At 46.2% G+C, this 17,658-nt stretch overlaps 1 protein-coding gene across 3 annotated transcripts in view; it reads left to right on the top strand.

Annotated features, from left to right (window-relative positions):
* The window catches only part of LOC142908487 (NACHT, LRR and PYD domains-containing protein 3-like), a 35,546-nt gene that overhangs the window by 4,841 nt on the left and 13,047 nt on the right, over positions 1-17,658 (top strand). The window contains exons 3-4 of one of the 3 annotated variants that reach the window (XM_076059199.1): positions 10,185-10,570; positions 14,299-15,973. The exons of 1 other annotated variant lie outside the window; for it this stretch is intronic. In XM_076059199.1, coding sequence (XP_075915314.1) covers positions 10,207-10,570; positions 14,299-15,973 — 2,039 coding nt within the window. In that variant the 5' untranslated portion in view covers positions 10,185-10,206. Of the gene's footprint in view, positions 1-10,184; positions 10,571-14,014; positions 14,080-14,298; positions 15,974-17,658 lie in introns of those variants that run through there. One more of the 3 variants, XM_076059200.1, reaches the window with a different exon arrangement.

Genomic DNA, 17,658 nt, shown 5'->3' with positions numbered 1-17,658 from the left:
GCTCAACGAAGTGGCTTATCACGTGGAAATTTGTAGCAGCCAAATACTGTAAACGCATATTTCTAAATGTGGAGGGAAAAAAACTCGAGGATCCAGAGAAAAACCCACGCCACCACGGGGAGAATATGCAAACTCCAAATATCCAGGCGTCGGGGTTGGAATCGAACCCACGACCTCCTGCATTCCAGGCGAAGGGGATAACTTGTTGCCACCACTGAGCCCCTTGTTAATCTGATGTGGTATACTGGTACAGCCCCTGGTGGCCTCGGTCACTTTACTGACCTTTGCACCATTGTGTAGTCGGTTCAATTGAGTCGCAGACATACTCTTTGGAGGCAACAAATTTATTTATACCAACACGAAGGGGTAACTTCCCTTTTACCAGATAACAACCTATGGTGGTGGACCACCAGGCTATCTGCGCTAACACTCTGGGATAGCTACAATGAGCAGGACTCCAGCTTGAGTCCTGCCCATGTGTTGGTGACTCTTCACGGACGTTGAATGTAGATCTTTCAGAAGACAACAGCAAAGCTGAACCCCGGTCCCTCTGGGGACCCGGTTTATATGCTCACCAGTCGTGGCCGGCTCTGCCCTTGGCCACGACTACCTTCTCGATTCCTATTGCAAGATCTCGCCCTGATACGTGACTACCCACTAGCCCCAACTTGGGGCCCCTGTGTAGACTTTACCCGTCATGTACCTTCCAGGGTCAACCAGAGTGCAATGGCCCACATTAACCTCATTCATGGTTGACACTTTCACACCCCTCCTATAGAGAACAGCACTGCACGCCACACGTGGTGCCACTCAGCGCCATGACTCAGCGCTCACCAAGCCCCACTAGGGCTGGTACTACACCCACATATATGGGGTGTCGGTGATGTAATTACATCGCACGCCGTGCCTCTCAGGCCGGCACTACACAGTGGCATTCCCGATGTCACTACATTACCCCCCCCCCCCCCATTCGTAGCATTCAGCCGTCCTGGCTGTCAACTCCCCCTTAAAACTAACCAAGTGAATAAGTTCTAGATTTGAAGCTTTCGTGACTGCAAGGATCCATACTCTTTGGTTCTATTCGGTAAAGTCACGTAGGTAAAAAATAAAACAACAAAAATCATGACGTTTCTTCCACAACACAAGTGGCCTTCATCAGGTGAAGGGGACCGTACTGTCATGAGGACAGCGTTGGAGTGAAGACAGTCCATCCCAGGTCGCGTCCTTTTAAGCTGTGTGGGAGGAAACAAAATGCTTTGACAAAGGAATTAGCATAAAATGACCGTAACGCACAAGAGGACCGGCACGGAGGGGGGGAGGGGGTGTGAATTGGAACGTAGAGGACCGGCACGGGGCGGGGGAGGAGTTTACAAATGTAGGTGTGAAGTGAAATAAGCTTCTATGAAAGTTTGGTATATCACTATTTGGATAAATACCATTGAAAATTAGTTTAATGTTTGGTATGATTTAGAACATCTTTCCAATGGTTGCTTAAGTGAATAAGGTGAAAAAAGCGAGTAAAAGTGACTAAACGCTATGTGTGCCTCAATAACAATAACAAATAGCATATAAATAACCAAGCCCACCTATACAATATATACACTAGCTGCAAATGTACAGAACAACACGAGAAAATATAAAACGCGAATGCACGGAATCCCCTCCATCACCAACAACTCCCATCCTCACCGTGTAACAATACCCATAAGCACAACAAAGGCTAGGTTCAGCCAATAACCGATATGGCCTACTGAGTGTGACAAGCAACTGATGGTGTGGGAGTGTGTGTGCATGGGTGTCACAAAATCCGAAGAGTTTTTGAGCGAGTCCTCGTGGCTGGGCCTCCAGTGGAGGTGGGCTCACTCTCCCTGGAGGTCCCAGGGGGAATATGCAACTGTCCAGTCGAATCCGGCTCCTCACGAAGAGCAGTAGGCCGGGTCGACGGGTTCTCCTCTCTCGAATCAAGTGAAGACAGCGCAGGCGGCGGCTCGGGGGACATCAGGCGCGCGGCACCTGAGGGAGGAAGCACACGACTCCGCTGAGGACCAACCTCAACGTGCACACATGCCAGCTCGCCGGACACATCTGTCCCTCGGCGCCCACAGTGTGGAGATGGAACAAACTCACAGGGAGCAATAAAGGGCTTAGGGCAAGAGGAGTGTACAAATCAACTCCGCCGCCCCAAGCGGATCTGGACACACTGCGGTCGAATGACCAGAATCACATCAACCAGCCCTCTCCAGGGTTTGAGCAATTTGGGCGATGTACCCACCGGTACCTGTGGACAGTGCAACCAAGCTCTGTCCCCAGGTGCCCATTCATGTTTTTGAAGTACGGAAGCCCCTCAGCCATTCATTGGCCAATCGGCACGAATCAGAATTTACCCTGGAAGTCTCCCGCACTTCTGAAAGCTTTTGAAGGGTACAGCACACGGAGTCAGAGATTTAAGATTTAGCCTTGTTGGGTGCGGCTTGTAACTGAACATGAATCTGGGGGTCGTGTTCTCGCTGACCTGATGACTCAACATGGAGGTCAGAGTTCTGTGCAGCCACCTCAACCATACCATCCATCTGCGGATTGTGCGGTGACATGCGTACTTTCTTGGTTCACAACTAACGCACACCTCTTGCAATAATTTTGAAGAAAATGTTTTGCCCTGATTGTTCAGAAGATGTTCGGGAGCACTCTTGTCCATTATGTAGTGGGTAATAAACTGGAGGAAGCTTACTCTGAGGCAACACATTTATTATAACATTAACAGGTTATTACACAATGGGGTAATGGCCCCTTTCACCCGATACTCTATGGAGGTAGTCCTTCCAGACTAGCTTGCCTCTCACTGGCTATCACGACATCTATACTGCTGGGGCTTGAGTCTTCGCTTGAGTCTTCACTGGTTATCAGCTGGAGCTTTCACTGGTACAAGCTCGAGCCGACCCTAGCCAGGGGTTCGGCTCTGCCCATTGGGCTCTACTCTTCAGGGCTCCAGGATGCTCTTCAGTCTTCGGCCGGACAACAACTGCTGGGACCGCTCAGGGACCTGACTTATATATAGGCTCCTGGCTCACTCCGCCCCTGGCCACGCCTTCCTTCTAGGACCGTCTCCGAGGGTCTGGAGAATGACATCATCTCCCCAGCCCCCTTCCCGGGATCTGGGGTCCTGACCGTTGGTCACGATGCTCCCCCAGGGATTGCCTTGGCCAACGGCCCGTCATCATTAATCCAGCAGGTTCAGCCTCCCCTCTGCTCCCTACTGACACAAGCTAGTACTGCCGGCTATGATTAGTGGCGATCATGTTCAACCATGCCACTACAATTACATAGCCATTGAGGAATGCCTCAGTGATCTTTGCCGCCAACTGTTTGGGAAGCGGCCAGGCCACAGGCCATCATGAGAAATACTCGACTCCCACCAGAAAATATTTATTCCCACGAGCGGCTTCTACCGCGTGTACTGCACACACCCCTTCAACAAATTAGCAGCATCCTCAGCCATGCCAGGCCAGAAGAAATCCGACTTACGTGTGGCCAATGCTAGTTTATGCACACCCAAGTGCAACAGACGCTCGTGCACCGCCCAAATGACCTTACCCCGCAGGGCGGTGGGCACAACAATGTTGGAACATCGCATCTCTCCGTCCCAATGCATGAGCAATCCACCTCTGAGAATGAAAGAGGCGACACCCCATCGATCCTCGCCCCCATCAGTCTCTCTGACTCCGCATCGCAATTTAAGCAGGGAAGCGTCCTCAACCTGGAGGCGCCCCCATTCTTCGTGGTCCAATCCAATGACAGCATCACGCGCCACTGGATCCCCAGCTCCCTCAGATGTTACAACCTCGGCCGATGCCGTAAGGGTAGGGGGCGAGTGTTCGTTGCGCGGCTTACAGCGACCGGAGCCCGAAAAACTTGCGCAACTCTCGTTCGTGGGTAATCGCGAGAGGGCGTCCGCGTTCGTGTGATGGGAGCCTTTGCGATAGGTAACCTGAAAAGAGTAGTCACGGAGGACCTCCAACCAGCGTGAAAGTTCGCCAGATGGCTGGTCAACCTGCAGCGCGTACTGCAGCGCCGCGTGGTCCGAGCGCACCTCAAAGTCTCTCCCATACAAATATGGAAGATACTGTTGCAAGAAAAACACGATAGCTAACAGTTATCAGCGTGTGACACAGTACCGCTGTTCAGCCGGAGACAGCACTCTGCTTCCTTATGCGATAACACTCTCGATGCCATTGACAACTAGAGACAGAACAGCTCCAATGCCAGTGTTACTAGCATCTGTATCAAGGACAAACGGCAAGGAAAAGTCGGGGTAGTGGAGGGGAGGGGCGTTCACCAAGCCATCTTGGAGTGCAACAAATGCGGCCTCCTCATGGGTGGTGCCGATGTCACAAGTCGAGGAGACTGAAGTGCTGTGACAAAAGGGCCATTGCCTGAATCGTCTCTTACTATAAACATTTCATTTCAAAGCGGTGTTATCGAAGAAGTTTTTTTGGAAGATAAATAACATCGCGATGGGGGGAGGGGGAGATAGCGGGATTGAGGGGGAGCGATTAGGGGGGTTATAGAGGTGGGTGTTGAGTAAAATAGTATCAGTGTCTTGTGCTTGAGCCTAGGGGCTATGCCAAGGGGCTAGGACATTGAGAACACGGATTCGAATGAACGTCTCATCTTGCCACATGCTTTTTTTACTATCTCCATCAGTAACAAAATCAATCTACAAAGCAACGCTGCTTCTAAAATGGGTATAGTACTCTGAAGCATGTAAAAATGGTAATGTACTGTCAATCGTACTTTAACAGGAGCATTGTCTCTTTAAAGGTCACGGTTTTTGTTGTTGACATGAACTCTATTGGCTTCCACCTCCCTGTTCACAGAGATCGTCAATAGAGGCTGAAGTCTGTTACTCGCGCACAGTCAGTCGAGGGAGTGATAGCCCTCACTGTGCCCTTCAGCCCGTGGCGTTGCCTATGGGACTCATTGTCCCGTAACATCCCGAGTTCACAATGTCGATTAAAGCGACACCTTTGTTTAATAACGATCCATGAAATTAGTGGGACTTTATATAGTGTGACAGTCTTGTTTTTGGTAATACTGTACTCATGTTTGTTTCTGTTGCCTGGTTTTTAATTGGTAAAGCTGTGATCGTGTTTGATCCCTCCACTGGTATCCGATTAATTTCTGCATCAAGCACAATATCCCCTTTGCTGTCTTCAAGTTCCACCATGGACACGCTCCTGCTTGCCTCTCCCATCATCTTATTCCCCTCCCAATGTTCTCCTATATCGTCCCTACCATCTCGCTTTACTCCCCTTCACTCATTCTCCGCCCAGCAACCAAGGCTTCCTGTTGGAACTTCTAATCAACCTTTACTCATTCGGAGGTCACTCATTCCCTTTTCTTTTGATGCAATTATTTGGGCCTGTCACTTACCATCCACAGATTTCTCCTGTGATCATCACTTTATGTTCTCTCTTTAGAAATGTAGGCTGAATGTACACCTCCTTGTTCCCAATGATGATTGTATCTCACTGATGTGCACATCACCTTGACAGAGGCTCTTTTTAAAGGCACTCTAATTGATTATTTCTCATTTCACAGCCTCCACTACACTACTCAGCAGATTATACCCCACTTTGTTCGTCAAGACTTGCTTGAGGCAAATATAAGTATGGTCCAACAACTTCTATGACTGACACGGCACGAGTAAGACTGCCTGCAGTCCAACCAAAAAGGCTGCATCATTGAAAGCTGGTTTCAAGCCTGCCCTCCACGTGTGTTAAAAGATCTTACTCACCCATGTGATGATAGTTGAGCCTCTGGGTGTCAGCATTTCTGCTCTGATATTGCAAGTGTTGGATACTAGTGATTTCTTTCATTTTTCTTAGGGTACCTCTCACTTTATACTCAAATGGCTCAATGCAGAAGGTGTAGGGTCTTTGGTTGCTGTGGCTTGCATGAGCTCTTCAAAGGGATATGACGAAGAGCGATTCTGCATTTGGGAGCATAATTACTTCTAGCATGCTAGTTTCCGCCTTCAACTGCTGAGGAGCTTGCCACTGGCATTTGTAATTGCGCAGGAAATATTAAAGTAGGCTCCCCTGAGCTGACTGAAGTTTGCAAAGTCATCCTTTATTTGACTGAGAGTTATTATTCAACTGCTGCAGCTTTTCCATCAGGCCCCCTCTGTTCATGCCAGATCTGAGTTTTGCATTGCCTTCTTAGGCCCTTGTAGCAGTTTTTACGTTCGTTTTTCAATTAAACACCACGTTTAATCACTAATCCATTCATTTCCAATATTGCAACAGGTTGTTGGGCTGGTCTTGGCGGCGTTGTTTACATAATCTTGAAATTGTCCCAAACTGTTGGTTCCTCATTAGACAGGAGCGTGCATTACCACTGCCCACCTCCACATTACAACCATCCCCACCATAAGAATTATATCCAGTATGAGCTGGAGAAGCTTTTGTTGAACTTCGAGAGTACTACTAAGAAATGGGGTTTACGTTCATCCCCACATAAAACAAAGCACCTGCCTGGGTATTCTGTCATCGTATTCTCCCATCCCTCCACTCCCCATGAGCAGTGGGGCAGTTTTGGACAGAGCAGAACAATTTTCCATACCTGGAAAGGGTGCATGTGACTAGCTCCAGTTTGGCAGCAGAGGTCATGCTCCGAATCGGTTGAACATAATTATCTCAGCTGCGTAACACACTGTGAATGCTACATTGCCTGTCGCTCCATGTAAAGCTCTGGGTCTTCTCAGCCAGATATCCCCTCCCTTCTCTACATTTGAGAAATTTGGATCCCTTTTAAAGGAACATCCACACTGGTTTTGCATATTCAAGTTGTCTACGATCCACCGTGGGCTTAACAAACTAGATTATGTGAGCAGCTTAGATCCTTGAATGATCTGGACAAATGCCCATCAGTGAGATACTAAGGCAGGTGAGGCAGCATTGGCTGGGTCATGTAGCCCAAATGCCCAGTCACTGTGTACCCAAACAGCTTCTGTTTGTCCAGATATAAGGGGCTTATCGCTATAGGCAAGAGTTTGACTGCAGTGTAACAGAAGGATGGTGGAGCTGTTTGGGCTTGCCAACAGCTCGACCAGTGGTTTCAAGATCAGCGTCTCTGGAGGAGTTTTGTGAAGGATGTCCGCCTCCAGCAATAACGGAGGGCGGAGGAGTGATGCTCACAACAACGAGCGGAGTGCAGAATGAGTAAAATGCAGCAAGGTGGAACAGTAGGGAGCACAGGTGGTAGATCTGCCAGTCATCCCTGTCACTCAACCCATGACACCTTTATCTATCCTGTAACCTACTGCCCATGAGCCTTCGACAGTCCACATGACCTCAATGTGCACTTAGCCTGGCACAAACACTTTTTTGACGTCACCAATTTTGAGTGGCGAATGGCTTTTATTGTTATTGTGTTTATGTATCCACCCCTTCATGTGTCGTACTGGCCTTCTTAGGTGCTCGCTAGCAGAACTAATCCCAATAATGTAAAAAACGATATGGGAGATTTTTCTCATTTGTATCTTGTATGTTTGTGTACATCGCCTATGTGTGTTTGTGGCGAGCCATGCTGCACAACAAACTAAGCCACAGTTATCAATAGCACGTGATATCTACACTGGTTTTGGGTCCTCTAGGTTGTGTCTGCATTAAATGAGTGCCTGGTACAATGGGTAATCAGTATAACCTATGAGACAAACGTGGCCAGGTGTGGTGCTGGCCATTTCTACCCCACTTTGCGTGCAGGTCTTCAAAGGGGCTCACTAACAGCACTTGACCCACCAGTCTGTGGAGCTACATGGGGGATGTTTGTGTTGAAGCTCGTTCTGTTGGCGTAGAAGACGCTCGACAGTTTATCCTCTGTAGGGAGCACGCGTCTGCTGTGTGTAGCGTGGAGCTGCACGATAGTGAAACCAATAGAGTTGTTGCGCCTTGGGCGTAAACATCAATGTATGTCCATTTGCCAGGTGTTATTTTTTTCATTTCCTGTGGAGATGTGTGCTGTATGAGAGAAAAAGCGACTAAGCCCACGCCCTCACCCCCTTCTCCCTATTGCATTATCTCCTCGTACTATTTGACTACTCATAAAATCATACGTATATAGTGACACCCCAGGGATAAATTAATATTGCTTGTTATAGCACCTTCTTGTAGAAAGAACGCTGGTTAAGTCAGACCGGCCTGTATATGTACAGTATAGATATTTAGTTTGCAGCAATGCAATACACACAGCTCAATACACAAAGAGTTAAATGTATAAATATCTCATACTAAAGAATGGATTACTTGGGTTTACAAACATGATGTACAAAACTCGTTATAGTCTCATGCTCTGCATGCTGTTGTAAATGCACGTGGTGCATACTCACTGACCAGATGCTTCGTTATTATTGATACTAATAAAAAATGTTAAATTAAGAATTTTCTTCATCAATTTCTCACGTTAAACAAATATAGGGAGGCGTTCATCCAGCGGTAGAGAGACAATGGCTGCTGATGATGATGTAACGTGCCGCTAATTTTGAAGAATTCCTAAGAGACAGTGCAAGTGGAGATTCAAAGGCATAGGAAGGTGGTTGCACAGACACCTGGACCACTGCTGTCCTGTATAAGTGATTTATTTAACATAATGAACATTACAGTAACATTGACGTTGCCTCATGTGTGTACTTTAAGTTTTGGCTTCCCCACACAAACACACTACCTCCACAAAAGGTCATGTTTACTCATTTCTGTGAAGCGTATTCAAGTTTAATTTATTAGGTATAGCCCTGTGAGCCATGCGGCTCTTAAGTCGGGTGCAAACGCAACAAACAAAATATGAATCTACATTGCAGAAAACTATTGAACCACAACCAGACCAAAATAAAGCTACAAAAACAATGTAACAGCAGTAATCATAGGAACTGTGATTTTTAAATTAACAAACGATAAACATAACATGTACGACAAAACCTGCAGCCATAGCTGGCAGCACGACACTCCCAGTGTATGATGTGTGAGTGAGTCAGCAGCAGCGTGAGTGAGTGTATGATGTGCGAGTCAACGTATGATGTGCGAGTCAGCGTATGATGATCGAGTCAGTATTAGGTTGAGTGAGTACATGATGTGTGAGCCAGCGCATGATGAGTGAGTCAGTGTATGATGTGTGAGCGAGTCAGCGGCAGAGTGAGTGTATGATGTGCGAGTGAGCCAGCACACGATGAGTGAACCTGTGTATGATGAGTGAATGGGTCAGTGGTTGTTCGAGTGTATGATGTGTGAGTGAGTAAGCGCATGATGAGCGAGTCAGTGCATGATGTGTGAGCGAGTCAGTGCATGATGTGTGAGTGAGTCAGTGCATGATGTGTGAGTGAGTCAGTGCATGGTGTGAATGAGTCAGTGTATGATGTATGAGAAAGTCAGTGTCGGCTCCCTCTGCCCGCGCTGTCGCCCCCCCCTCCCCCCGGCTCCGTCGCCCCCCCCCCCCGGCTCCCCCGCCCCGTCGGCCTCCTGGCTCCATCGGCTCCCTCCGTCGGCTCCCCCGGCCCCCTCACAAATGGCCCCGCCAGCCGCTGCTGGGAGCGCGGTATGTGACGTCATACCACTGCTAGACAACCTCAGAGCACCCTCTACCCATACATTGAGAGCATGGGAGTGCCCACTACATAGGGACTACCCAAGATCAAACCTGGCTCCCACCCTCTAATCGTCACTCAACTAGAGGTGACGCTATCCCGATCATTGCACATTACAACGCAATTTGCCGTCTGCGTGGCATCACGATGGTCGAGGCAGTGAGCACGTGGTGTCACGCAGCTGCTTAATCTGCTAAACCTGTGTGGTGTTTTGAATTAGGTTTACATTTTACTTTTCTTTATCGTAGTGTTGTGTTCATGTGAATGTTCAAATGCTTGCACTGAAGAGTGTTTTGAGATGCCTAAAGTGTTTCGATGCAATTGTATGTATTTCTATATATTCCAATGACAATTTTTAAGCTTTCATTACAATTTAAATAACTCAATGTATTCACAATCAAATACCTAAAGTCACAATTGTACCTAACCGAGACCTCTCAGATTTTAGTAGCAACATTTTATTTTTATAATTATTATTCTTTCCCGTACCTGTCTAAAATTACACGACTATGCTTACAGGTGACACATGGTTTGTTTTCATTTTCTTCAGGTGACTCGATGCATTTGTCGTGATGGCATCAAAAGTTTCTGCATGTGAGAGCATTAAAACCAACAAAGTGAATCTGCAGAAATACCTCCAGGCGAAGTCTTCAGAAGTGCTTGACTATTCCTATCAAACAGGGATAGTCCTGGACAGTGTATATGCGTCCCTCAAAAGCGAGAATAACCCCATGGCACGAACACGGGACCTGGTTGACCTGGTGCTCAACAATGGAGAAGAAGTGTGCATGAGATTCCTTAAAGATGTGCTGGTGCCACTGAGATCCGAGATCCCTCTCTTGGGTCAGTGGATATCACAGCATGAGCAGCAGCTCAACGTGATGGGTGTCGATCTGAGCACAACTGCGGGTAAAGCCATCCCTGGAGCAGCTTCTCGTGAGTGATGCTAAACTTCATGTAACCATTCGCATGTCTCTGGCAAGTTTAAGTGAAGGAATTGCTTTGAACTGATATGAACTGTCATTTGATATTCGCAAACTGCACCACTCTTGCATAACAACATCCCTCTCAGGAGGAGGACATTCATATTCCATTCCATAGCAGGGTATGTACAAGGGATCAGAAATTTGGAGGAAAGGATGGATGGATAATGGAAATGTGTGTCAGTATCAAAACATTGCATCCACACTGTACCCCAACATTCCTGAATTTCTGTCCTATCCTACACCTCCCTTTCCTTGCAAATGACTTAAACATGGTGATTTTCTCTCACCTCTTCAGACACAGGCATTTTATTTGAGCTGGAAGAATATAATGAGCTATGAAGCTCTCTTTCAAGTGTCAAGCCCAATATGTTTGGCCATGGCAGCAAACCCATCAGCTGCCTTGGTCTCCATGACTTGGTACAATCTGGATTCCACCAAGGCCATTTCGTTGAAACTGTTTCCCTATTGAGGGTGAATGACCACCTCTCTTAAATTATGGAAGCTGCTTCTAGTTCTTGACTTTTGGGCTGCTTTGGATACCACACACCACTCCATCCTATTGAATCGGCATGGCTACGCAGGCATCTCTCACACTTCCCCATTGCTTCTGCTTCCCCTCTAAAAGTGAGCCCTATTTTTGCAAGCAAGGACTGCCTTCTGTTCAGAAGTCCCAATTATATGGTGTTCCACGTGGCTCGGTCCTTGGCTATCTGCTCTTCTCAGTATAATGTCTCCTCCTTTGTGGACATTTTTTACTCCTAATTTTTTTATATTGACTAGCTATGACTGCTATTCTCTTTGGTTCTATTCAGTAAAGTCACGTAGGTAAAAAATAAAACAACAAAAATCACGACGTTTCGGCCACAACACAAGTGGCCTTCATCAGGTGAAGGGACCAGGCTGTCTCGAGGACAGCGCTGGAGTGAAACACAGCCACGCTCAGACCGCGACCTTTAAGCTGTGTGCGAGGAAACAAGGTGCCTTGACAAAGGAATTAGCATAAAAATTTGCATTTGATTGGCCGACTTAGCATGATGAACGGCGTAGAGGTGGTGTACATGCGGGTGCACATGCCGGTTGGCGCGGAGGGGGAGTTTACCTATTGATGGTGTGAAAAAGGAATTTTTAAGAGCTCATTGCATTTCGGACCAACACCACCTGACCCGTGAATTAAAACATGTACACCTGGCCCTCAAAAGGAATGGATACTCTGACCGTACCATCCGCCAAGCTGTTTCTCCCTCCATACAGAAACAACCACTTGATACTCCGGTGAAAACCATCACACTACCATATATAGCAGGCGTTACTAAAAAGATTTCCAAAATTCTAAACAAACACAAGATCCAGGTCCGGTTCAATACAGTACACAAAATTCGTGATCTGATCCCATCCGTGAAGGATGTCATTCCTGACTTACAGTACCCCGGGGTTTACAAATTGAGTTTTACCTGCGGTGCTTGCTATATCGGGGAGACAAAGCGACATGTCTCTGACCGAATTCGCGAGCACAAATCAGATTTGAAACACGGCAGAACGAATTATTCTGCCGTAGCTGATCACTGTTACAACGCTGTGGGTGATCACGATATAATTTTCTCCGATACCAAGGTTCTTTGCAAACCCACGGGTTTTTATCAGAAATTTGTTTACGAGGCAATTCAGATCTACAAACACAGACACAATTTCAACCGAGAAGATGGTTTCAAATTAAGCAACCATTGGAAAGATGTTGTAAATCGAACCAAACATTAAACTAATTTTCAATGGTACAGTATATTTTTCAAGTAGTGGTACCCCAAACTTTCGCAGCTCTTAAAAATTCCTTTTTCACACCATCAATAGGTAAACTCCCCCTCCCCCCCCACGCCAACCGGAATGTGCACCCGCATGTAAACCACCTCTACACCGTTCATCATGCTAAGTCGGCCAATCAAATGCTAATTTTTATGCTAATTCCTTTGTCAAGGCACCTTGTTCCCTTGCACACAGCTTAAAGGTCGCGGTCTGAGCGTGGCTGTGTTTCACTCCAGCGCTGTCCTCGAGACAGCCTGGTCCCTTCACCTGATGAAGGCCGCTTGTGTTGTGGCCGAAACGTCGTGATTTTTGTTGTTTTATTTTTTACTAACGTGACTTTACCGAATAGAACCAGAATATGGATCCTTGCAGTCACGAAAGCTTTAAATCTAGAAATGACTGCTATTTCTAATGACACCCCGCCTTTTAATGCCATTGACTCATGAAACGGAACCTACTCTCTCCTCTTAACTCTTGAAAAATGTTGATACTCCTACTGATACTCCTGCTGTTATGGAGTGACTCATGCAGCAAGCTATGGCTGCAAAGTTTGGTAGTACATGTTATGTGTATCTTTTATTGTAAAATTTAAATTAGTTCCTATGATCACTGTTACATTGCTTTTATAGCTTTATTTTAGTGATTTCTAAAACGTTTTGGTTTAGCCATATTTATTTGTTGTAGTACAGAGTTAGACTGATAACTTTAATCTAAATTGTCTTATGGTTGTAATTGTTTGGCTTGCATCCCACTGGGATGTTTGCACACAGCATTGATATACGGTGCTTTTTCCGGAAGACTTTGCTGTTTTTTCCTGGATTTTTCTGTTTGCGCGTAGTCACTTTAAGATGTTTCTTGTTCCTGGTTTTGTTTGTTGCAGTTGCACCCGATTCAAGAGCCGAATGGCTCACAGGGCTATACAAAATAAATGAAACTGAAACTGGATTGGTTATACTTCACTCCAGATTCAACGTCAAATTTGTAGACCTCGTCATTTGTAAAAAAGTCCACGGGAGATAATGACTCCGAATATATGATTCCCGAGAAATTTAAATAAGATCAGATACAGAGGGATCAGGCTACTCATGGTCACCATTGCCCAAGTGGTGAGAGACTGGGTTCAATGTTTCCTTGGAAAGCTGATGGAAGTTGTTGAGCAAATTTGTCATTGGAAATCGACACTCTCCACAATGTAGTGGCTGCCACAGTGTTTGCTGATGATGCAGTAGCCAGATTAGTTGAAGTTCAAGTGAACCTACGATGTATCACGTGGGATGCTACGAGTGTTGTGATTCATGTGTCTGTTCTTGTGGAAGTGACAGCACTTCATCTTCTCTGCTGCTAGGACCGTGGCTGGTGTACTGCACTCCACCAGTGTAGCCCCCGTGCTACGTGATGTAGGCCAGCTTGAGATGGGAGAGGAAACACAGCCCCAATACCAGTGAAATATAAAAAAAAAATCAACATCCTAGACAAAAAAAAATCGATAATTGTAGGATAAGGCAAGCAGTGCATTTTACACACAGATTGATAGAATTAGGTTCTGATGATGCTGATGTACACGGTAATGCTAAATGTGGTACTATCTTTTTCACAGGCAAAACAAACAAGACACATGGTGGTAGCATTTTTGTTATGATAAAACATATTTTTTTACAAAAGGTACAGTGTTTATAAAAATTGCATTTGGAGAATATACACATCGTGAAAACTTCCACACAATAATTCATGATGTACATGATGTTGCTGCATTATCCATGGTGAATGAATTCGCTACGCTTTTTTTACATAGTTTATTTTAAACATATTTGTCTGCTATAGGAATATGTTTTTTATTGTAAGTGAAACTGATCTGCTCGTTAAATTATTTGTGTCATTTAGATAAGCCTGGTGATGATTTCAGAGAATTATTGCTGAAGCTGACATCATTAACACGAAACTACGACGCACGACCTGGAGAACCTGCAGTGTTTTTGCTGGAGAGGATGGTGAAGCCAATTCTGGTTCCCTACTACCGCCATCAAGAAACCAAGGAGCACGAGTTACTAGCGAGAGGCAAGCAGCACGAGGAGCTGATGAAGAGAGCACAGAGAGAAGGGATTACTTACAAGAAGCTCTTTGATCACATTGGAAAAAAAACACACCCCCGACTGGTTATTGTAGTGGGGACTCCAGGCAGCGGTAAAACCATGTTGAGCAAATTCATTGTGCACAGCTTGCTGTCAGGTGAGAAAGAATTTGCACGACGCTTTGAGCACATCGTGCTCATAAGGTTCAGGGAGATAAATGATATTGGAGAGGTGTCACTGGCAGAGCTGTTTTCTAAGCTGCACTCATGTTTGGGAAACAAAGCGGATGAGGTTTTCGCAAACCAAGAGAGAACCCATTTTGTTATGGACGGGTTGGACGAGTTTGGAAAGCGCCTTGACTATGCCAATGCGTGCACCGATCCACGTAAGACGGCAACAGTAGAAGCCATCATTGCTGCCCTAGTGAATGAAAATCTCTTGCCCAAGGCCTCGGTCTTGATAACGACCAGACCCATTGCCATGGAACAACTGAGTCAAGTGAATGTTGATCGAGCTGTTGAAATCACTGGGTTTTCCAACAAAGATAAAATAGCATTTTTTAACAAATTTTACCAAGATAGGAGTCTAGCAGAAAGGGCACTCAAGCTCCTGCAGGAAAATGAAACAGTGAATACATTGTCCCAGAACCCTTCATTCTGCCATATAGCAGCCATTACACTGAAGGAACATTTACAAAAGTCTGAACATTCTGAGATTATCCTCAAATCAATGACCGACCTCTTCACACAATACGTGTTTGGGCTCATAGTACACCATGGACGTGGCAGCTGCTGTGCCAAGGAAATTGTATCGTCTCTTGGCAATATGGCTCTGAAGGGGGTTCAGCAAAACATCCAGATGTTCAGCCAAAAAGATCTAGAAGAGTTTGTTGTTAGTTCTTCTGAACTAGGAAGTACATTCATCAACAAAGTGTTCACATGTGAGGGCATTAAACAAGGGAGTTGTTATTCATTTTCACACTTGACAATGCAGGAATTCTTTGCAGCGATAGCTCTGCATCTGTCACATTCAACATGGCCAGTGAATGACGTCATCAAGGCTATTAAGGACAGCAAAGATGGGAGGTTTGATGTGTTTCAGAGGTTTTTTTGTGGACTGGCATCAAGCACTCCATGGAAGTTCTTTGAGGGTATCTTGGATCCTCCATCTGCAGATTATCAAAAGGAAATAATCGAGTGGCTCAATCGCAGCATGAAGAATCGGATGGTTGACAAACACAGGCTCAACAGTCTCCTGCACTGCGTGCACGAGCTGCACGACCGCAAGTCCCTGAGTGATGTCACTCGGTCCATGACTGAGATAGACCTGTCATTCACAAGGCTGTCCCTGCCAGACTGCGCTGCCATCTCCTGGATCCTGCTGCAGCGAGAAGAACCTGTGGAGACACTCAACCTGTTCGGCTGTGGCATCGGCACCGAGGAAATGAAGAGGCTTCAGCGTGGACTGCACAGATGTAAACATCTAGTGTAAGACTGGCACACCTTGCATTCACTACTTCACAAATTGTGTGTGCATAATTGTGCGTGATATCAACTCAGTTTCAATTGAGCACCAGGTGCAGTGTGTAAAACATCGCTACTCGGGAGACAAAAGCAGCCGGGCGTGATACTGGCCACCCACTCCATCATATGCCATGCCGGCTTTCATAGGTGCTCCCTAACGGCACTTTCCCCAGCAGTCTGTTAAGGCTATACGGCAGATCTTTGTCTATAAGAATCCTCACTTATTAACTGTGCATACAGTACAATGTAACTCCATTCTCACGTAAACACTCGGTCTTGCGTAGCCCAAGCATGAACACAAATTTTGACAAATTCTTCCCCTTGCCACTGCCATCATTGTCCTCACTCACTTCACTCCTCTCCCCGCACGCCACGCTCACCCCTCCCTTGATACCTCCCATTAACCCCCAATCTGCTCCTGCCTTCACTTTTTCCATAACCCATCCCCCACCCTTGCCCATACCTTCACTCTCCAGCCGCATACCCACTCCCACTCATCCACTGAGGGATGAGGTTCGGTGAGTGAGTGCGTGCCTGCTTGAGTTGGTGGGTGACTTGGTGGGTGGATCGATGAGTGAATATGTGGAGTTAAGTGAGGATGTGAGTGGCGTGTAAGTGGGTTGGTGAATTAGTGAATTAGTGTGTGAGTGGGTTGGTGAATGAGTGAATTAGTGTGAGTGGGTAAGTAAATGTACAGTGAGTAGGTGGGTCCACAGTGAATGCTGCACTCACTGTACGTTAAAGTACAAAAGGAAAAAAAAGTTATGCATATTCATGGATGCTGTAAAGTTTTCCATCATCTTCAGCAACATTTAATTAGCGATAATGATAGCCCTCACACTATATGCAGGGAGTGAGGTGACCTTAGGCCATACTGAGAAAATGTAGCCCTGATTGCGACTGCGGTGGAGAGTGAGGGTAACGGTTTGATCCACGTGTCCGATTCAAGCCCCTGGTTCACAGTGGATCATGGTCAGTGATTGTGCTCACCACTACAGAGACAGCTAATTGGTAATGGGTGTTAATCTTAGTTGTAAAGCATTAAAGAGACAATGATCCCCCAAGTAGCCCATATAAACTGGTGGGGAAAGTGAAGCCAGTGACAGGGAACAAGCACACACTATTACACTGCACTTTAGAGCACAAAGACAATCTCCCCGTGGAGCCTGCATACACTTTTGAGGCAAGTGCTGATCGCACTTCCCTGACCAGCACCGTCCTTGGCTGTCTTTCTCTCCCCATTGCTGATGTTGACACACCACCAGGTACTCATTTAAGGCAGAGTCACCCTACGGGAGTTCCAGGACCAGAATTTTTTTCATCACTCACCACTGATGCTGTTTACGGATATTGAACCCAGGTCACTTCGTTTGTAATGTAATGTGCCAACGACTTTCCCACCATTCCCCTAAACGCATATAAATACACAATCAAAGACACTCGTATATACACACAGACATGTACACACACAAACGTACACATAGTGTACATATAAACTCACACACTCCTACACATGTACAAGTACAGCCTTTGGTCAGTCTACTGCTGGATAAGGCACTCCCACACCATGCAGGTCTTGGGGGTTATTTGACCAGACATCACCAATCTTGTCAGTGTGGGTTGGTGTAGAGCATAGAGATGAATGTTGT

The sequence above is a fragment of the Petromyzon marinus genome (genome assembly GCF_048934315.1).
Source record: "Petromyzon marinus isolate PM22_M1 ecotype Great Lakes invasive population chromosome 84 unlocalized genomic scaffold, UKy_Petmar_22M1.pri1.0 chr84_unloc.4, whole genome shotgun sequence".
Classification (NCBI taxonomy): Eukaryota; Metazoa; Chordata; class Hyperoartia; order Petromyzontiformes; family Petromyzontidae; genus Petromyzon; species Petromyzon marinus.
The sequence above is the reverse complement of the archived record's forward strand: the minus strand, read 5'-3'. Positions and strand labels throughout refer to the sequence as shown.